Source organism: Rattus rattus, chromosome 5 (assembly GCF_011064425.1).
Source record: "Rattus rattus isolate New Zealand chromosome 5, Rrattus_CSIRO_v1, whole genome shotgun sequence".
Classification (NCBI taxonomy): Eukaryota; Metazoa; Chordata; class Mammalia; order Rodentia; family Muridae; genus Rattus; species Rattus rattus.
This window is the reverse complement of record NC_046158.1, coordinates 138,163,295-138,185,364: the sequence shown is the minus strand read 5'-3', so window position 1 is coordinate 138,185,364 and position 22,070 is coordinate 138,163,295. Positions and strand designations below refer to the sequence as shown.

The 22,070-nt window shown below is 47.4% G+C and overlaps 1 protein-coding gene across 1 annotated transcript in view; it reads right to left on the bottom strand.

The window, feature by feature from the left end:
* The window catches only part of Dhx35 (DEAH-box helicase 35), a 63,321-nt gene that overhangs the window by 16,915 nt on the left and 24,336 nt on the right, over window positions 1–22,070 (bottom strand). Inside the window, exons 6-14 of the mRNA XM_032904662.1 lie at window positions 20,840–20,901; window positions 19,825–19,894; window positions 17,444–17,503; window positions 12,040–12,152; window positions 10,504–10,600; window positions 8,776–8,934; window positions 5,890–6,100; window positions 2,978–3,102; window positions 1,361–1,415 (exon numbers count right to left, since the gene is read on the bottom strand). Coding sequence (XP_032760553.1) covers window positions 1,361–1,415; window positions 2,978–3,102; window positions 5,890–6,100; window positions 8,776–8,934; window positions 10,504–10,600; window positions 12,040–12,152; window positions 17,444–17,503; window positions 19,825–19,894; window positions 20,840–20,901 — 952 coding nt within the window. The remainder of the gene's footprint in view (window positions 1–1,360; window positions 1,416–2,977; window positions 3,103–5,889; window positions 6,101–8,775; window positions 8,935–10,503; window positions 10,601–12,039; window positions 12,153–17,443; window positions 17,504–19,824; window positions 19,895–20,839; window positions 20,902–22,070) is intronic.

Below are 22,070 nucleotides of genomic sequence, written 5' to 3'. Positions count from 1 at the left end.
GCATCATTTGTACTAGCAAAAAAGAAACAATTCACAACACCCACTATGTAATGATAGGAAAAAATCACTAGGTCGCATGTCCGCACGCGGGGATGACTCAGCAGGAAAAATAAATGCTCCACTGATACAAGTGATACGTGAGTGACCGTAGAGAGAGCTAAGAGAAAGACGCAGTCCACCAGAGACAGCCTAAGATCCCACTTCTAAGTAAGACGACAACCAGGCAAAGCCAGAATCAGCAGGTTAGCGGTTGCCTAGGACCAACGAGGACAGGAATGGAGCATGAGCACCGAGAGAGACACTTCTTTTTAGAATGATGAAAATAGATGAAATTGGATTATACTAAAGACAGCACAGCCCCATGACAACAGAAGCCCGTGAGCAGAAAGCTGTAAAGGAGTGAACTCTATGGTATAGAATGTATGCCTCAATAAAGCTCTTTTTAAAATACTCAAGATAAAATCTCAGGATAAAACCTCCACTAGAAGTTACTGACAATCTCAGTACTCACAGAACAGCCCGAGAGGTCACCACTCATAAAAGACATGGTACCTCCTGAGTTGACACCATGTTCTCTACTTAAGACACATACTGTGTTTTCAAACGCACCAACAGGGCCTCCTGCACAGCACCGAGTGCCTTGCCCAACAGTACGGCTGCTACCTGCCCCATTCCCACGGGGACCTCAAGGAGAAAATGAAGGGGATTTCAGGGTGTGGCTAGAAGAGGGAAAGGGGTGTGAGGACAGGAACTGGGCTGTATAGAGACCTGCCAGTCTCTGGGTGCCTCTGGGAAGTGTGGCCCTAGTGGTGACCATCCACAGTGTCTGCCACTTTGTAAATTATCATATTGGCCATGCGCTGGTGAATGAAAATGGCCCCCTAGGCCTACGGAGAGTGGTACTATTGGGAGGCGTGGCCTTGCTGAGTAGGTGTGGCCTTGTTAGTGTGTCCCTCTGGGGTGGACTGCGAGGTTACAGATGCTCAAGCTAGGCTCACTCTCTTCCTGCTGCCTGTGGATCCAGATGTAGAGCTCTCAGCTGCCTGGCCAGCACATGCCTGCCTGCCACCACGCTCCCCACCACGATGATAATGGGCAAAACCTCGGAACTCTAAGCCAGACCCAATTAAACGTTTTCCTTTAAAGGAGTTGCCATGGGGATGGTGTTTCTTCACAGCAATAAAATCCCAAGATGGGTCACGAGTTACTTTTGTCTAATTTCTATTTCAATAGAGTAAATGTCACCAAAGAGTTTATTATACACATGGGGAGGACCAACCCCATCCTTAAAGACTAAGAGCACTAATTCAAGTCCAGTTCCCCATCATCACACAGGTGAACACACGATAACCAGGCTTACCTCCAAGAGCATAGAGCAGCTCCAAGGCTTGAACCATCGACTGTGCCGGCGGGGGCTGTGGAACACATCAAAGGCCTCCCAGATTAGTTTCTTTGACAAGGAATAGAACACGTGACCACGCTGGTTTACTCTCACGCTATCATACTCCCACGCCCCAGTCTCTGTGCTTTGAAATGTGCCTACCCCATCTCCTCTCCTCCATCAGCAGAGACAGCCTCTACTTTAACTACCCCTTCACTTCCCTAAGCTGCCCTCAGCCTCCCCTGTACTTGGAGCTGCAGACACTACAGCTCAGCACAGGCAGAGGAAGGACCGACTTCTAGTGCAACATGTTGAAATTACTAAAACTACAGACAACACTGATGCTGCAAGGGCAGCAGGCTCATGCTATGCACTGTGATGGGGCACTGACACCGCTTTCCTTCCCTCCAAAGCCTCACTGAGCACACGGGTGTCAGACATCAGGAGACCCTTCAAGGGGCTCTTCCTAGTTAGCCAGCTGACACGATCGTGCCTTTGCAGACTGAACTGCCTTGCCTCCGAATCTGCAGAGAAGCAAACACACTTTAAGCATCAGCGTGACTTAACTGGACCTCACAGATGAAAGCCTGAAGAAGGTTTCGGAGCACTGGATGGCAGGGTCAGAGGCTAACTAGGTCCTTGCTTTTAGTTGCTGTTTACCAAAGAACAAAGTCAAATCTTTAAAAGACTTGGTGAGTGACTTTATAGACTTTACCCTGTGGGACCTACAACTGATTGGCTACCCACAGGGTAGCCAGCCACTTTGTTCTTCGGAGAAGCAAGGTAGGCACAGGCTCAGGGCGAGCTTACAGAGCTGGAGATCTGCTGTGGGAAAGTAATGGGACAGCTAAGCACCACACTAGTGTCTGGGTTCCTGTGGGCACACGGTCCTGTTCTGTGTCTGTACTCACAGGAGCTCTGGGGTAAGTACTTGGGATCACTACACAATCCCACCCTACTGTCAGACTACAAAGCTTTGATCTAAGAGGGCAGATGACATATACACAGCTATGTATCTCTGCCAACAACACGACTCTACAGTGAAGTCATACTTTACGACTTGACAGGTAAATAATAGCTATAGCACCTTCCCCACTCGCCCGCCACTGCATCTGAGCATGTGCGAGAGCACGATGGGTGTACCAGGAGCAGCCAGGCCAGGCCTCCCATGCTACTGAGGGGAGCCTAGGGGAGCCTAGAGAGCCGAGCCTACAGAAGGCCAATGACTCCACTCCTATAACCTGCCTGAGGAAATCATCACGGATGCCGTGGTACACAGGGTTCCTCCCAAGCCTTGAGCTCTCTCAGTCTTGGAACTCTACAGCCAGGCCCAGTCACAGACTATGTCCTGACTCCCCACCTTCCTTGTCTCTCTGAGCACGGGACAAGCTGCGCTGTAGCTACCCACTGACCTGCCTCTCCCCAAGGAGAAAGGACAGGAGCTACAAAGGAAGAATAATTCTGGCTCACATGGATGCCAATTTGCCCCACACCCTGGATAGGACCAAGTGGCATGCGTGAGAAGAAAGACGGCATGCCTGACCAGTGCCCTTCCCCCATACCCACATGAGCTCCTCAGCCAGAAGCAGGACTTACAGACATGAAGTGGAACCTGAGGACATTGTCGATCCCTAGGGCTTTCAGCTGCAGGATGACAGGGGCCAAATTACTGCGCTGCATCTCAGGGACGGTGGACTGAGGTAACTGTTCAAAGGCTTCCTCTAAGGATATAAGAAATCAGAAACGGATTAAATGTGACACTCAAATGCACCTGTACGACAGGAGAGTCCTCCTTCTCTAACTTGAACAAGAGCTCTGGGATTCTGGAACCAAGTTATTTTTACATTTAGGAAGGACCATTCTACTTCAAAAATACAGAGTTGAACAATACCCCTCTACAAAAGCACATTCCTTTACTTCCAAAAGCTGCTTTTCAAATGCTTTTGCCAGCAAAACACAAAATGAAAGTGGCAAGCATTTGGGTCATTACTGCCGGGCCCAATCACTGGTCACTCTGCATAGGACAGAGTGCTTCAAGGAAGCGAGAACAGCACAAATAAGCAAAGAACAATGAAAACCAAATCACTAAAAGTGCCCTAGCATCTGACGAAGGATCTAATCACAAAGAGCAAAATTCATACAAACCTAGTTTTTAAATCAAGGAGCCAATGCGGAGTCACACCCAGAATCCTGTACTTGCGTGTCCCACAGGAACAAAAGGTGACTTCAAACAGGAGAAGCACCCAAGGCACAGAGACGGGGGAGGAGGGGAAAGGAGAGGTAGGGGGGAGGACTTTATGAAAGCCAGATCAAAGGTTGGGGAGACAGGAAGGCTTTTCTGAAATCACTTTCTGTGTCTATTCAGAAAGCCTATGTACACGTGCCAAAGCCTTCCACGTAGGTGAACACAGCACAGATGCACATCCTCCCTAAACAAGCATCACGCAGCCTCCATTTAGACCAGAAGGCTTCAGTTAACTAGAGAGGAAAATGAAGTTCAGCAAAGTCTCCTGAAAAAACACGGCTATCAATCAATAAGAACTTTAGAAAGGTTTTCCTGAGCAAACAGCCAGCCGATATTCTGGTCTGTAACATAAACTGCCAAATGCATGGGTCTGGCTGGAAGGTTCTAGATGGCAAACAACAGCAGGAAAGGAAGTTCTTTAGCTTTAGGAACACTGTGGCTACTGTTACCAGCACACCACTGACCAAGGCAGAAACAAGTCAGTAGCTGAAAGGCTGGCCCCACTGAGAAGATGCTGAGCGACAAAAATGTCATGACACATGGAAGCTGCAACGGCCCCCTGGGTCCCAGGCATAGGTCAAGAGGGGCAGAAGCTGCAGGCAATGTCCCTGGAGACCTTGAGGTAGGAAGAACCTGGATCAAGACCAGAAAACAGGCCCAACAGGGACAGATGCCCCTGTCATGGATCATGGGAGGCTCAGGAAGGAGGAGAGCAGACACTGGGGAAAAGCTACACATGAGCTGCCAAGAGCATCAGGAGGATCTCTGTGGTTACAGTACTGTTACCAGGACAACCACACGCCCCAGGCACACCACTGGCCAAGGCAGAAACAAGTCAGTAGCTGAGAGGCTGGCCCCACTAAGAAGATGCAAAGACAGACAAGCCCAAGGCACGAGAGGTATGAATGGAGAAGTTGGAAGCAGACCACATGTCTAAGAATGGAGTACAGCTGAGAATCAGGTAGAGTCAAGTGAGAGCAGAGGAGCTAAGGAAAAGTCTGGAAAGTTCCTGGCCCTTCCCAGCCACACCCATGCTAAAGCAGCCAGAGCAAAGGCTCGTGACCTTCCACCCAAATCCACTTGCCTAGCTTCTGTCCACAGCCTGTCACGTGACTTCTCTGACATAGGAAATGCTGATGCCCATGCCATCATCTGAGTTGGAGCTGGGGAGATAACTCAATGGTTAAGAGCACATGCCGAGGACCAGGTTCAGTTCCCAGCACCCACATGCCGGGTAAGAGTCACCTGTAATCCTACTCCAGGATTTGTAACCCTCTTCCAACCACCTCAGCACTAGGCACACATGTGGTGCACAGACATACGTGCAGGCAGAACACGCAAAGTAAAATTACCTAAAACTGAAAGTGTCGTTGAGAATGGTGGTGCACGTCTTTAAACCCCAGACCTTGTGAAGCAAAGGTAGGGAGGTCTCTGAGGCTAAGGCCAGCCTGGGCTCCACACAGAAATCCTGCCTCAAAAGTAAACAATTCCTTTAAAAGTTAAACACACAATTACTATACCTACAACTCTGCAATACCTCAGAGAATTAAAGGCTCCCCTGTGTGTCTCAAGTCTACCCACACACCTATATCCAGCACCACTAATCCCTAGGGCCAAAGAGAAACAGCGTAAATGAGGATGCAAAAGACAGAGTAAGTGGATACCGGACACAGGAGGGAACTAATGACCTGGAAATTCCGTCTGCACAGTAAGAAGGCAGGAAGGTGTGCTCCACGGAGGTGGATGTGGGGGTAATGGGGGTGGTGTATGTCTCAGCTCCACTCCCAGTGAAAGACACAGAAACGGCAGCTCTGGAACATCCTGGTACCCATGGCTACCAGTGTCAGCAGGCTGAAAGGAAAGCTCGTTAAAGGCCAGGGCTGTCTACCAGAATTTCACTGTGTGCCCTCAGAACTAGCGCCTTGTGATATAGAACTGAGCCAAGTACTTGCTGTCTGTGAGGGAGTCTCAGGAGAACCCAGCAAAGGCAAACGGGGACCTGACAGGAGGAGCCTTTGGGCTCAGGAGGCATAAGAAGACAGCACATTAAGCTGAGGGGGTGTGGGGTGGGGGAGAAAGGCAGGCAGGCAGGCAGGCACACAGACAGACAGTGCTAGGTGTATGAGTCTGTGCTCAGGGGTCTGACACAAGGCCCAGCATTCCTGGGGGGAGTTGGATTTGATGGTGAGTTCTGCCTGCCCTGGGATCCAAAGCCCAGGCTACTCTAAGAAAATCCAAAGTAGTTAAGAAACACTGTACATACCTGTATAAAGGCGGTAACATTTCCCCGAGCGGTTGCGCCCACCACGGCCTGCCCGCTGATTGGCTGATGCCTGAGACACTGGTACCACTACCAAGCATTCAATAGCTGTCCTAGGGTTGTAGGCTCGAAGCTTCATAAAGCCACAGTCAATCACATACACAATGCCACTGATTGTGATAGAAGTCTCTGCCACATTGGTGGCAACGATCACCTACCAAAAAGAGAAAGAAAACCAGTTGGTTCTTTCCACTGCAAGTTTAAAACCCTAAAGACATACATACTGCTGTTTCAAGTTTAAAATCCTAAAGACATACTACTGTTTCAAGCAGCATGCTGCCAGGCAGGAGCTTAGGACCAGGACACTGGCTGCAAATGTTCCAGTTCTGTAACCGTACACAGCTTCCCCAAGCTCCTGAGCATTGCTTTCTCATGCACACAGTATGACCACCGCCTCCCCCAGGGTTGTTGAGGGGGCTCCAAACACAAAGAGGTTAGAAGCTAACACTGAGCACACAGTAAGTTCAGTAATGTCTATTTTCTAACGAGCAGATAACCTCAGAGAGCAACGGGTGCCCGGGGAGAGGCACAACCCGGGATATGCATATCCCACGCTGTGTCATTATATCCTCTAATATACATGATAGGATATGCTGTGCCATTATATCCTCTAATATACATGATAGGATATGCTGTGTCATTATATCCTCTAATATACATGATAGGATATGCTGTGTCATTACATCCTCCAATATACATGATAGGATACGCTGTGTCATTATATCCTCCAATATACATGATAGGATATGCTGTGTCATTATATCCTCTAATATACATGATACACATTATACATTACATGTCATAACAAAGTTTCCCCTTCACACGGCTGCCCAGACAACATCACTAAAACATGAAATAAATTCAGACCTACTGACAGGAACTGGCCAACCCTTCAAACCAGAGAGAAGCACCACAGAGGAAGGAGATACCACCAACACAGCCACTGCACAAGCTTGGAGATAGAAGAGGGCCCAGCTAGTGTGCACCAGTCTCTGGCTACCTGCCAGCTGTCCCCTGCCTGAGCTTAATGCAGCTGGGGACATGTATATAAGTCGCACACAATGTTTTTCAGTTTTTGAGAAGCTTCCTTTTATACAGTGGCCTTCTATCTAAAAGCTACTGCGGAGGCAGGAGGCAGGTGAGATGGCTCAGTGGGTAAGGACACGTGCCGCCAAGCCTGAGGATCTGAGTTCAATCCCTGAGACCCATGTGATAGAAAAGAATTGACTCCTGTAAGTGCACTCTGACCTCCATGTGTGCACATGACACATGTGCCCTGCTCCACCCCCACATAAATAAATATACTAAAATGCTTCATTAGGAATGATTTACAGCTAGGAAATCTGAGCCTAAGTAACTTAGGGCAAGGCAACAGCAGCCACAGGTGGAACCCAGGCCTGCAGACGGGCTGACAGCAGTTCATGTGTGACAGCAGTTCATGTGTGACGGCAGTTCATGTGTGACGGCAGTTCATGTGTGACGGGGCAGATCTGGGTTGTTCTATAAGGTGGCACTGAGTTGGAAATGGGTCCTCAGACCCAGGCCATCCTCACCTACTGCACTCTGAGCTATGTATTCCCCATCTGGAGGAAAGAATACGGGGGAGAAGGGAGGCGGAAATCAGGCACCTGGTTCCTACCATCCACTGCTTCTTGCCACCTCACCCATCCTCAACCTAATTTCAAGGCTAAAGACTTACCTGATTTAAACCTGGCTCAAGGACAAACTGAAACTCCTAATGAATGCTTTAGGAACCAAGGTTAGTAACTTTATCTAGTTCTGACTGAACGTAATCTCCATGACAGTCTCCGAGGCTAAGGTAATAATGTGCTGTGAGAAATATTCGGCAAACAAAGAAAAGCTACGAGAAGTGACCTGCCGTGATAATTACTGTCAGAGTGGCCTTCTGGGCAGGTTTGGAAATCCTCACAGCACATTATCTACCATGGACTTTTAAACCTACTGCATAGAAACATGGGCCTAAGGTTTGAAAGTAAGGTCCTGTTTAGCGAAGTTCACTTCAATTAAAACAACAAAATGGGGTCAAGGGAGAGGGCTCAGTAGGTACAGTGCTGGCTGTGTATGTGCCCTGAATCTCCAGAACCCACATAAAGCCGGGCAGGGGTAGCATGTGTCTTTAATCCCAGAATTCCCACAGAGAAAGGAGCCCCAGCATTTGTGGGCCAGGTAGCCTTGCAGACACAGCAACAAACAACCTGCCTCGAAAAGGTTTTCCTCCGACTTCCACACTCTGGTCTATGCCTACACTTGCACACATGCATGCTCACACACACATACACGAACACAGACTAATACATACACACTGTGGCCTATGCCTACGCTTACACACATGCATGCTCACACACACATACACGAACACAGACTAATACATACACACTGTGGCTTATGCCTATGCTTACACACATGAATGCTCACACACACATACATGAACACAGACTAATACATACACACTGTGGCCTATGCCTACGCTTACACACATGCATGCTCACACACACATACATGAACACAGACTAATACATACATACTGTGGCTTATGCATATGCTTACACACATACATGAACACAGACTAATACATACACACTGTGGCCTATGCCTATGCTTACACGCATGCATGCTCACATACATACATGAACACAGACTAATATATACACACTGTGGCCTATGCTTACACACATGAATGCTCACACACACATACATGAACACAGACTAATACATATAGAACCAAAGACAGCATTCTGCAGTACAAAGGGGAGCCAATGTGATTACCAATGGCTGCAAGCACCACTGATCACTCACTAGGAGGCTCACCTTCCTGACGCTGTGTGACACCCTTTCAAACACCTTCATCTGCTCAAAAGAAGGCAGTCCTGCATACATGGGGAGAACCCGGAGGTGTTTCTTCATCCCAGTGCGAGCCAGCGCCCGAGCCTGCTCGATCAGCATGGACACGACAGTTTCTACTTCTTCCTAAACACGGAACCAGAGAGCAAAGAAGCTGGTCAAGCTACCACAGTGACGGAGCAAACCTGGAACAGGGGCTTTGGCTGTGGTCACCTTCAGGAGCTGCCGTGTCCCACTCTAGATGGCTTTATCAAAGGCTACCAAGTAACAGTGTGGAAGGAGCGAAGCTCTGTAACTACAGTTAATCAGTAAAACCAAACCATCGTAGTTAATGGGAAGTTCCCATGAATAAAAACGAGGAACTGGCAAGATGGCTCAGTGGTAAAGAGTGGTACTGCTCTTGCAGAGGACCAGAGTCCAGTTCCCATCACCATATCAGGCAGCTTACTCTGCCTGCACTCCAGCTCCAGGGATCCAACACCTTCTTCAGGCCTGCACACAGGCACTGACTCACTGAACATAGATATGCACATGGATTTTTAATGACTACTTTTACAACACAGCTTTTATAGAGTGGCGTAAACAGCACTCCCTGTGCATGCACATGCTGAGCCTTCTGTGCACATGGGCAAGCTGTTACCGATAGAATCATTAAAAGCTTTCCTGAGGGGAGACACTAGCTATGGGAAATGTTTGCAGCTGGGGGTAGTTCGAGCAACCTTAAGACAGAATTCTGGTTTATTCAGTTGTTTTTCCGCTATGTTGTTACTGGCTACCCGCAGAATGAGCTGGAAAGAGGTCACAAACAAAAGACCCACTCCTAACATTAGGCCACTTGGGAAAGGGCACCCAACCCTTCGGTCACAGGATGAGACTGCAATGTGCATGAAGCACAATGCACCTAATGCACCATCCAACAGGGCAAACGGAGCAGCCGCCGACGACACAGAACCTAACCTACTCTGAAATCAGCTAATGCATTGAAATATCAGAGGTAAAAAGCACTAGCTGCTCTTTCAGAGGACCTGGGTTCAGTTCCCCGCACAGGCAGATCAGAATCGTCTGTAACTCCAGTTCCAACAGATCCGACGCCTTCTTCTGGCCTCCACTGCACCGCATGGTATACATACATTCACAGGGGCTCACACACATAAAATCTAAACTAAAAAATTCAATTAACCCTCTACAGACAGAATAAGGATGAGCTGATGACTCCCTCACAATCTAGATGGTAGATGACCAACAGACCACTAGATGGTGTCAAACCAAATTTTTTTTCTTTTATGCAATTTAGCAGCTACAAAATACAATTAAACATGACCCAAGGGGCTGGCTGCTCTTCCAGAGGACCTGGGTTCAATTCCCAGCACCCACACTGCAATTCAAAATCATCCATTAACTCCAGTTCCAAGAGACCTGACACTATATTCTGGCCTCCTCAGGAACCAAGCACACAGGCAAAACACTTATACACATTTTTTTTTTCTTTTTTTCGGAGCTAGGGACCGAACCCAGGGCCTTGCGCTTGCTAGGCAAGCGCTCTACCACTGAGCTAAATCCCCAACCCCACCTATACACATTTTAAAAAGGAAAAAAAAATGTGAAAAGAAAAGAAGCAAATGGCTAGGAACAAGGCTTTATGCTAACTCTGGTGCCATGTTAACATGTCGATGCAGAGGGACTGGGTGGAGTTACCTGGCCAGTAAGAAAGGCTAGTATGTCTCCATCTCCCTCTGTCTGATGGATTTTTACCACAGTGTCCACAGTCGCCTTGATATAATCTGGAACAGGACTGGGGAAAGGAATGAGGAAAAGGCTCATCACTGCAATATGCTCATTAATCACAGATCAATTATCCTAATAACCTGGCAGCCAACCCCATCAGAGTGAATGTGGACCAGTCCAGCAGGTAATTAACATATGGATAAGTAAAATCAATACATACTCCTCTTTGTCAAGTGCAGCAACCAATAATAGGGCGCAGCTAATGATACAGCACTTGCCTAATACATGTGAGGTCCCAGGTTCAATCCCCAGCACAAGAAAGAGAACAACATTCAATGTAACACTTCTATACATAATTACATGTCAACAATGGGTTTGGGATATACTTTCTGAGACATAAAGAACATTCTGAATGGACCAGCATCATGGCTGGATTCAGTCTTGATACTCCTGTGCAGATGTGCATGCGTCTGTGGCCATTAGCTCGGCTGGAAAGAGTAAAGCGGTAAGAGCCCGACAGGAGGTACATAAATTATTTATCTCAGTAAGCAAAGACGCCAAGTCACAGAAAGCCAAGGGCACATCAGTTTCAGTGCAGAAGCCTACTGCCCAAGCTAGCATTTCTGCTGCTATGATGAAACAGCATGGCAAAAAGCAAGTGGCATATATATGTATGTAAGTCATAATCCGTCACTGAAGAAGTCAGGGCAGGAACTCAAACAGGGAAGGGACCGGGAGTCAGGAGCTGATGCAGAAGCCATGGAAATGGCTTGCTCATTCTCATAAAACCCAAAACCACCCTCGAAGGCCCTTCCCCATCAATCACCAATTAAGAAAACGAATTACAGGCTTGCCCACAGCCCACGCTTAGGGAGGCATTTTGTCAACTGAGGAATTGAGGCTTCCTCCTCTTGGATGACTCTAGCTTGTGTCAGGTTGATAAAAAACTAGCCCTCGGAGCACCGTCGTCTTCCCATCCAGCACCTAGGGATGACTGAATGGAAAGGCAGACACTCCCTCCACCTAGAAGGACCCAAAGATGAAGTTTATAGCTCTGGATTTATCAGGTGCTACACTAGGCCCAGTAACTAGGTACAGCAAATTAGGACGGCCCTTTCTTATTTGAAGGGACTCCTTCCAAAAGTACAAGCTAGATCTTCTTGCTAAGGACGTAAGGAACTGAAAGACAGGACTCAGCACTGTTTCCCTAACTGATACACTCTGGAAACCCCCAGTTCAGAAAACTGCCGAATCACCTCCCATCAGCCTCCTACCCGACTGTCTCCACCTGAACTGATGGCCACAGATGCATGTAAATTTGAACAGAAGTATCAAACTCTTAACAGTGATGCTGGCCCAGCTTCCAGAATTCTCCCAGTAACAGGAGCTGTACCATGCCCCCTCATTGTCCTCCATTATGGAGGCAGATGATGTTCCTTTCCCTATTATCCTACATCACAGGTGAGGTCCCAAATCACCATCACCAAGAATCAAACATTACCAAACCTTTGTAGGTAAAAGATATCCACTGGAAATGTCCGTCCTTCCACTGTGAGTATCACACAGGTATCCCTGGCTGGGTCACTGGTCTCATTCTGGTTAAAGAAATCTCGAAATTTCTAAAATTAAATAAATATATAAATATTTTTCACATTAGCTAAAGGGGTGGGGGGCGCACAGTAATCCATAGAAAGAAAGAAAATATAAGTGGATCACGGGAATTAGATACACACAATTACACACTGCAGAATAACTTGTTTTAGAGTCAGGCTCTGATGTGGCCCAGCTAGGCTCTAACTCACTAGTTAGCTGAGGCTAGCCCTGCACCCCTGATCCTCCTGCCTCCATTTCTTGGGTGCTGGGATTACAGGTGTGGACTATCCCATTACCTCACAAAATGATTTTCTACACTCACAAAATGCTTTCTTTTTTTTATGGCTCCACCAGGCCATCTCCCAACATGGACCAGCTTTCGTTTGTTGAAGACAGGGTCTTGATGCACAGCTCAAGCAGACCTGAAACTCTATGTAGCCCAAGCTGCACCCAAACTCAGTATCCTCCTGCCTCTGCAAGTACAGACATGCATCACCACAGCCGGCTAAGTTCACTTTTCTCTTATTGAAACTGCAGAGGAAATTTCAGTGACAGATTCTGAAGGTTTGAGTAGAAAGGCTAGAATTCAATGAACCTCAGCCGATTATCTCCATCCTCTATATCTTATTTAGCTGAAACAGGTGTGGCCCAAGTGTGGTACAGGTTAAATCAGGCTGGGGGAGTGCTAATGTAGACAGCACATATCTAACCACACAAGTTATCCGTTCACAAAGGTTTCCTTCTTGTGCACTAGATGTGTCTCTGATGCATATTTACTGTAACTTTCCAAGAGCTCAAGCCGTCTGATGGCATAAACAGTGTCTTCTCTAATCATGTGTACCTGCATGCTGACAGAGAACAGGACAGAACCGCTTCCTAATCAATAAAGCAATGTCCTCAGCAATGGAGACCCTGAGCCTGAATCACTACGAGATTCAGAGACGGACAGAATGACAGACCCAGCCAGAGCCAGGTTTAAACATTCCAGACAACTCAGAGACAGGACACAAGTGACACAGTCAAGACTGTCACCAACACCCAGGGTCAGCTGAGCCAAGGGCCATGGGAGGAGTGGACAGCCTTAAAGACAAAGAGTGTCACAGGAGGAAGAGTGGGGACAGCAGGGCCAGGGCTGAAGGAAGGGCTTTAAGAAGGGCTTGCAGAACACAGCTACCACCAGGCCATGTGGAACAGTGAATGAGGTAAGGCCATGATAGTGTTCCTGGATGGAGTGGACCACTGACCGCAGCTGCTGGAAGAGCTGAGGAGGAAGGACAAGAGCTACTCTTTAAAGAACACTCTGGATGCACTGAGACCCAAGGTTGGATTCCTAAGGTTTTATCCTTTATCAACATTTGGAATATATAAATAAGAGCCACAAACTCAGGCCGGAGAGGTAGCTCGGTGGTTAAGAGCACCGGCTGCTCTTCCAGAGGACCCAGGTTCAACTCTCAGCATCTACACAGTGGCCCACATCTCTCTGACTCCAGTGACAAGTGATCTGATGCCCTTTTCTGGCCTCCATGGGCACTAAGTATGCAAGTGGTAGACAGATATATAGGCAGACAAAACACCCATACACACAAAATAAACAGTAATATTTTTTTCTTAGAAAGCCAGTAACTATTTCTCAAAAGTAGATGGCCTGAGGCAGAATCAAGACAGACAGGGAAGCAAGCCCCTCACCTGGAAGAATCTGAGTCAGCTTCAGGTGCTGGGGTCACAATGACATGAACACTGCGTAAGAAAGGGAACAAGATGGAGAGGAAGGGGCACAGTCTGTGAGTCAAAATGGGAATGATTGGGACCTACAGTGCCACCCATCAGCCCATGTCAGCTTCCTGTCCTGGGAAGCTCCCACATGGTCTAAGCAGCCATGTCTATGCCCTCTCCAACCCCTACGACCCAACAAGACTGCAACATGCAAACCAGAGGACTCAGGACCCCACATCCTACGCCAGGAGACCCTACATCCTACGCCAGGAGACCCCGCATCTGGCTGTCTCTCTTCAGCGTTTCCCTCAGGAGTAGGTCCTGGATGTCCAGGCAAGGAAGGGGGAATGGAATGAATGGCCTATGCTCGGCCTGAGCCCAGGTGAGTACTGCTAATGTTCCAGCAAGCCCTACATCAAAGCACACCAAGGAATGGATGACAAACCTAGGCTCTGCCTTCCAATTCACAAAAGGTGTGAGGAGATCGCCTACATCGCTACTATAGCTACTGCAGATGGAACCGAGGGAGGCGCTGTTCTCCGGTCTCTACGTCAAGACACTCCGCACATGAGGCTCAGGGAACACTGTGGAAGAGGGAGAGGGTCCGAGCTTTCTGTGAGACTGTGTCTCCTAGTAGTATCAGAAGCTACAACCATAAAGTCTCACCAACATGCCTGCCTAAACATGAGCTCAACAGGGACAGACATGAAACACAGACAGGGAAAGCCCATGAGTTCTCAAGTCTACGCAAAGAACTACAGACAAGTAAGGAGTGCTGAGAGTGGGAGAAACAGTCTTCTTCCTGGAAAAGTACACGCACCACCTCTGCTTCTTCTTTAATACAAAGAAAGGCTCAGCCCCGAAAACACACATACGAGAAACATACAGAGAAGAACTTAGGAATATGTGTGCATATACAGAGATGCATGTAACAACAATAAATGAAAGAAAGGTTATGAACTCAAGAGACCAAGGACGGTGCATGGGGGTCAAGAAGAAGAAAAGAGAAGGGGGAAATGATGTAAGCGTATTATCTCAAAAATAAAAGTTTAAAAAAAGAGACCACATAGACAGCGATAATCAGTCCATACTTGTGCATTGGCAGTGAGCTGGGTGGGGGAGGGCACGCTTGGGCATTACACTTTCACCACAACTAAAACTGCTTAGAAAAAATGTTTCTAATGTTTAAGAGAGAAAGATGGGAGAGAAAGGACAACATGATTTGTGCAGCTGGAGCACAGAGGACAGGAGCGGAGGCGAGGCGATGCCTCTGCAATGGCCGTCTTGATGCTCTACCATCACGGGGGGGGGGGGAAGAGTCCTCTGAGTGAGTGTCTAGAGCAGGCCGGCCTGTGGGCGTGTCTGTCAGGAGGGAGGGCTGTCTTGACTACATTAAATGCTGTGAGAAGACTCTAGCCACGGGCAGCACCATTCTGACTGGGTAAAATGTCTGGCTGGAGAGCTGGCTCCTGGGTTAAGAGAACCAGGGCTCCACTGCCAGCACCCACACAGCTCAACTCACAGTAAGTCCAGCCCCAGGAACCCAGCACTGTCTCCTGGCCACACAAGGTGCAGATGCACATGCAGGAAAAACACCTACACATAAGAGTAATTTTCTTCTTATATTAATAAATGTTTAAGATGAGCAGGAAAAGGTAAGCTAAAGTAAGCAGGTATGCGTTTATTTCTGAGAAGTAAAATAAACACTTTTTTTTTCTTTTTTCTTTTTTTCAGGGCTGGGGACCGAACCCAGGGCCTTGCGCTTGCTAGGCAAGTGCTCTACCACTGAGCTAAACCCCCAACCCCTAAAATAAACACTTTTGTTCCTCAGTTCCTTTGCCAGAATATGTCATCAGCATCAGAAACGAAATTAAAACAGCTGCAGAGAACATTCCAGCATCCATCATGGTGGAGGAGATGACAGCTAAAGCACGGGGCGATGAGCAGAGATGACTGTGGGCAGCCCGGCGCCAAGAGTCCCACAGCCTGTGGAAAGCTGGCAGGGCAGCCCGGTACACAGGAGGCACCTCTCACCACCCACAGGGAGACAGAAGAACAAGCCAGGGCCAGACCCTCATCACATCTCCCCTGGCATAGAGAGCTGGCCTCCTGACTGGCATCTCTATAACTACTCCTGGGTCTCTACATAACACAAGAATGAGCTTCCCGAGACCCAAATATGGGCAAGCCACTGCCCTGTGTCCTACACTGTGTATGGCAAGAGGAATAAAACCGTGAGGAAGACAGAGTCCCAGTCTAAGGACTCAAGCAACTCCTGCACATGCATCTGAAATCAGTGACTGAAACACAAAGAAAGCTGTGCAAGGGGGCAGAAGCAGCAGGGTGAGGCCGTAAAGGAAGGCCCTCTGAGACAGGGAGGTTCCCAAGGACCAGAGTTAAAGCTGGCAGGGCCGTAGACACATCTGGAAGAAAAATAGACTGGGAGAAAACCCTCCCTCATCCCAAGGATGAGGTTTCTCAGATGATGGTTTTCTCAGAAGAATAGAAGGGGACCAGTGGAGCTGATATAGAGAACACTAGACAGAGTGAAAGGAGACGAAGTCAGAGCAGTGGCTAAGGACGGAGCACCCCTAGGGATGGGGCACCTCTGGGGATGGGCACCCCTGGGAATGACGTATCCCTGTGGGGCCTAGTAGGAAGAGTTCTGGTAGCACGTAGCACTCAGGGTTCCTTATGGCTCCCACATGGTCAGGGAGCTCTGCTCGCATTTTATTTCAAACCCTGCTAAAATGCCATCTCTTTGGTGACAAGTTTTTGACACTCCCGGCTGGCTGGAGTTAAGAGCCGCTTTCTAGGTTTCCTCAGCACTTTAACCCACTGAATACCTATTTATGTGTCTCCTTCCCTGGACTTGGGATCTATGGACCGCCTGTAACTAGCAGATGGCTGGCTATTTAGAATATATAAACAGCAAGTGGCCAGAAGAATGAGATGAGTTAAACTGTTGTTTTTTTTTAATAAAATATTAGTCATCAAGAGAGTAAATCAGCCATATAAAAACACAGGGACAAAAGAGATGGCTCAGCTGGTAAAGTTGCTACTGCTAAGCCTGAAGACCTTCATCACAGGACCCATGTGGAGGAAGGAGAGAGCTGACCCCTCCAAGCTGACCTCTAACCTCCACGATGGCATGTGTGCCCATACCACACATATAAAAAGTAAAAACAAAACAAAACAAAAACCACTTGACATGGAAATTACTATGTTAGAGGAGAAACTTTCATTACACCAAAAAATTAAAATAAGTATGTAATTTTCATAAGTAAATTCAAGAAATACACCTTCACATTGACAAATAACTTTTAAGAAAAGCTGCCCATGTCAGAAGGACAACAGAGACACAGATGCTGTGTCAGGAGAAAGGCAGCAGAGACAGACACAAGGCAAGTTGGGGACCATCAACCCCTGGGCTAATTACAGGCTAATCTCCACTCGCAGCTGAGGAGCACCATGGGACATCTAGAGCACCACATGGCCACAATAACGGGAGGTTGTTCTGTGGAAGACACGCTTTGGCCAGAGGTGCGCTTCCAAGGATATATCTGACAAATCCAGTGCTTATGCAGGAGAGAGGTGCCCTTACCTCCGCGTCCAGAGTGGCTGAGGCCACTATCAGGCGAAGATCCCCTCGCTTTTTCTGAATCTGAAAAAGAAGGCATGGAGAAATGATGATGATGGTGGAACAATGCACAACCCTACAATCCTAGGCAGGCATGGGGACAAGGCCTGTAAATTCCAGCAGGCAGGAGGTGGAAGGGTCACAGGCTCTAGACCAGCCTGGGCTAGACAGAAACCCTGTCTCAAGGCAAAGAGGAGGCTCCTTCATGAGATAGGGATGGTGTGACTGATGACGTCAGAGTCAGTGCGAGTAGACAATTCTTCCTGAGTTTAAAATGTCAGGACCCGCTAAATTGTGACCCGACAAAAATTTTGTGTGCAAAATATAAAGGGAATTTAAAGCTTTAATGCTAAGCCTAACCCACTGCCTAAATTTAAGGGCTGAAATTGAAATTATTAAAAATAAACACTTTTTCCTCACATGTGAGTTTTACAGTAGTATGCATTCATACATACATACATACATACATACATACATACATACATACATACATTCAGTCAGAAATATAAAAGAGTAAAGCAAGATCCGTAATAGCAATTTGTGTGCTAACAGTTATTCAAAGAAATGTGGTCACCGGGCACAGCACATGTGCCATACTCAGGAGCAGCTGTGGGAGGATGCTCAACACTGGCAAAACCTGGGCAGAACTTCTCTTAGTCCTCTGTCCTTAGCATGATAACCTGGTAAGAAAATTCCTCATACATATCGAAAAGTCTGAACATCAGCCAAAGATAATGGAAAAAGATAACAACGAAGGCAGTTTATAAATTCCTAGCTGTGTGCTACTCCAGGAGACAGACAGGGCCAATCCGTGTGCACACTATGCAGAGACACAAGGCTGAGGAGGTGGCGAGCAGCTGAAACCTAACCCGCCTTCCCTCACCTCACTGTGGACAGACACAGTCTGAGGGGGCATCCTCTTCTTATTTGTACAAAGGTGTATGTATAATTTCATCCTGAGATCTGTGTTGCCTTACTTAAGCCTTATGACAAATTATGACATCCAACAGGTCTGCCTAGCAGACCTCCCCAAAAAGCAGTGTCCAGTCTGCCCTATCCAGCCACCAGCCACATGTTACTATGAAGAGCCTTTGAAATATGCTAGTAAGATGAAAGACCAAAGTTATTTCAACAATTCCAATCTAAACTCACACAGGTGGCTCATGGTTACAATACATGCTTACAGACACACAGACACACAGACACACAGACACACAGACACACAGACACTAGTTTGGAGATGCATATATCTGACAGTCAAAATCTGCACCCAGGCAGTCTTCCCAAGGCCACAGTTCTTGGTCATCCCAATCTACCATTTCTTTTTAGGCTCTTGTCATTGAGGATTTGTGAAGAGAAAACAATAAATTAAAAAAACAAAACAAAACCAAAAAGTAGGAATGAGAGTGGAGGTAACAGCCAAAACCAGGCAATGAGGAAAAAAGGTCACTATAAATGCCTCTACTCTTGAGTATGTTTGAAATAATTTTTGAATATTTTTTGAATATTGAAAAGTTAAAAAGAGAAACAAAATAGAAATGCAGCACATTTAATTAGAGGGTGCTCACTGACATACACCTAGGCACACAGATGCCTAACAGGACTAGAAGGAAGTGGTAGACACCAGCAGCCTTTGTGCAGACTCTGAAAACACTGTCCTCAGGGGCTGGGAGGTGGCCCAGGGGTAAGGAGCACTGGCTGCTCTTCCAGACCTACTGCTCCCAGCACCCACATCAGGCAACTCACAACCACATGTTAGTCCAGCTCCTGGGGACCTGATACCCTCTTCTGGCCTTTGCAGGTACCTGCATGCATGTGGTACACTGACATACATTTAGGCACACACATACGCTCAACATAAATATAAAATGCTTGAAATAGGGGTTGGGGATTTAGCTCAGTGGTTAGAGCGCTTGCCAAGGAAGCGCAAGGCCCTGGGTTCGATCCCCAGCTCCAAAAAAAAAAAAAAAAAAAAAAAGAAAAAAAAAAAATGCTTGAAATAATAACTATGTTTTCAAAGACTATTTCATGGTGAAGAGAAATAATCTTGATATAATATTAAATATATAAGATACAAATTAGAACATATCATCCAATCCCACTGTGTTAAAACACACACACACAGACAGACACAGATGGAAACACACACACACACACACACACACACACACACACACACACACACACACACACCAACATTCGGCTCGTGGTTTTCTCTGAATGAGTAGGATGATGGGATAATTTTTTGCACTTTGTATTTGCTAGATTTTCTAAACTGCTGTCATTACTCTCCTAACCAGACAACAATACAAAAACAGAGAAAGCTGCTGGTACTGGAGTCTTACCTTCTTCAGCAAGCCAATAGCAATGTCCGTGTACAAGGTCCTCTCGTGGGCTTCGTCCAGCATAATGACACTAAGAGTCAGAGGGATGCCCTCAGTGAGCACGGCACATCACCCCACAATCCCACCCCGACCACTAACGAGACCTCGGGGTACTCAGCCCTCATGCCATGACATCAAATTAAGAGAAAACCCAAGTCACTCTCTGCCAGTGATGACACACCTACACTAGAAACGTGACTTTAACAACCTTACTGAGAATAATGACAACACACTATTTGCAAAGAGCTTCATCACTCGCGGGATTGCAGCAGAATTTAACAGCTGGTTTGAACTGGTATGTGTAATCTATAACTCCTCAGAACACATCAAATAACAAATCCCAGCCACCTCAAGATGTTAAGGCATGAGAACAGCCAAAGACAGAGGATGACAGCTGTGAAACACATATGCCAGGCAGGGAGAGGAACAGGGCATCGTCTCTCAAATGCCAAAGCTGTGGGGTAACCCTGTGCTCCCGGTGATGGGCAAAGACCCTAAGAGGGAGGATGAGCTAAGCCCTCATCTGATTTTGCATATGGCATTCGACAGAACCGTGTCCAGAGGGCAGAAGTGTGATCCTTGCCTAACATGTGTGAGATCCCAAGTTCCATCCCCAGCTTTGCAAAATGAAAAGGGGGTTGGGAGCCCCAACACTGACTAGTCACGTCTCTGCAGTTACTACAATTCCTGGAGCATGTCAAAGGCAAGGTGGACAAAGACAAGGCAGCAGGTGCTCTAGTGACAGATGCGCACGGGCCTCTTTGCTCACGTTGGTGTCTGTCTACTTAATGTATCCAGTGTCGCTGCCAGCAAGAGGCTCCACTATCCACCAAGGGCAGAGAGAGCCACCACTGGCAGAGAAGACAGTTGAGGGCAACCGAGCAGAAGCAAGTCTCAGCTACTAACCCAAGTGATTCCCTCCCAGTGTCTAAGTGCATTTTGGGAACATCAGGGAACCACAGGAGCTCATGCTTACCTATATTTTGTTAACAATGGATCAACCATCATTTCTCGGACCAGCATGCCATCTGTAAGGAACTAAAAAATTAAAAATGCATAGACAAATTTATTTACGTTGATGATTCAAGTTGCCAAGTTCAAGTATAATCTCTGCTCACATGCCAAACAAACAATCCCAGACCGCACCCTGAGGATGTATCCCAGCGGTTTCATCCAACCAGCAAAGGAACTGTTTGCAAAACAACAAAAACAAACAAGGATCCCACACTGGGCTGCAGACCTTTCAACGCCTTCTCTGTGTTACCTGACTAATGTTACTGAGCATCAGTGGCAATCAGTGTAGGTGACAGGGAGTCTCTGTTGCCATTATTTACTATGTTAATGAGCTGTGAGTGTGGGAAAACTCCTCAGCGTCCTCTCAACCTCAACCCCCACCAGCAGAGCTGCAGAGTCGCCCTCCCACAGCTGCTTCTACTTCTGCCCGGCCTTACTGCTGGCCCGCCCTACCTCTACCCTACCTCTACCCGCTGTGAAAACCCAGCCTGAGAGCTTGCCATCTCCAGCCTCAGTCCTTGCCCATCAAATGATGTGATCCAACGACTTCAGTGAAAACTGAGTAGGACTGATGAACACTAATAAAACGCTTCAGAAATGAGCAGTGACTAGTGGGTGCTGTTGTGTCATTCTTACCACAGAACAAAGTCAGTGCATAAACAAGCACGTCCCTCAGTGCCATCTCACTTTGACTCTAAGAGTGGGATGTGTTTCTAAGATAGGTGGCTGTCACCCACAAAAGCACGCGTGGAAAGTTCTACACTGAGTCTCAGCAGACAGAGCTTCTCATGAACCCAAAGAGTCCCCTGACCAATCACCCACCCACCTAACGTTAACTGGTGACATACAAATAAGGCATAAACAATGTTCCCTTTACCTGACAACATGCTAACAAGAATTTGGCAAACAAGGTCTGTGTTGGTTACTTTTATATCAGCCTGACACACACTAGGGTCATCTAGGAAGAGGAACCTCAACTGGGAAATCTTCACCAGGTTGGCAGTGGGCAAGTGTATGGGCATTTTCCTGACTGACGACTGGAGGGGAAGGGCCCAGCTCACTGTGGGCAGCAGCACCCGTGAACACGATGTCCTGGGTGTGTAAGAAAGTGGGCTGAGCAAGTCAGCATGAACTCACTGTCCTGGTGTGTAAGAAAGTGGGCTGAGCAAGCCAGCAAGCAACACTCCTCCGTG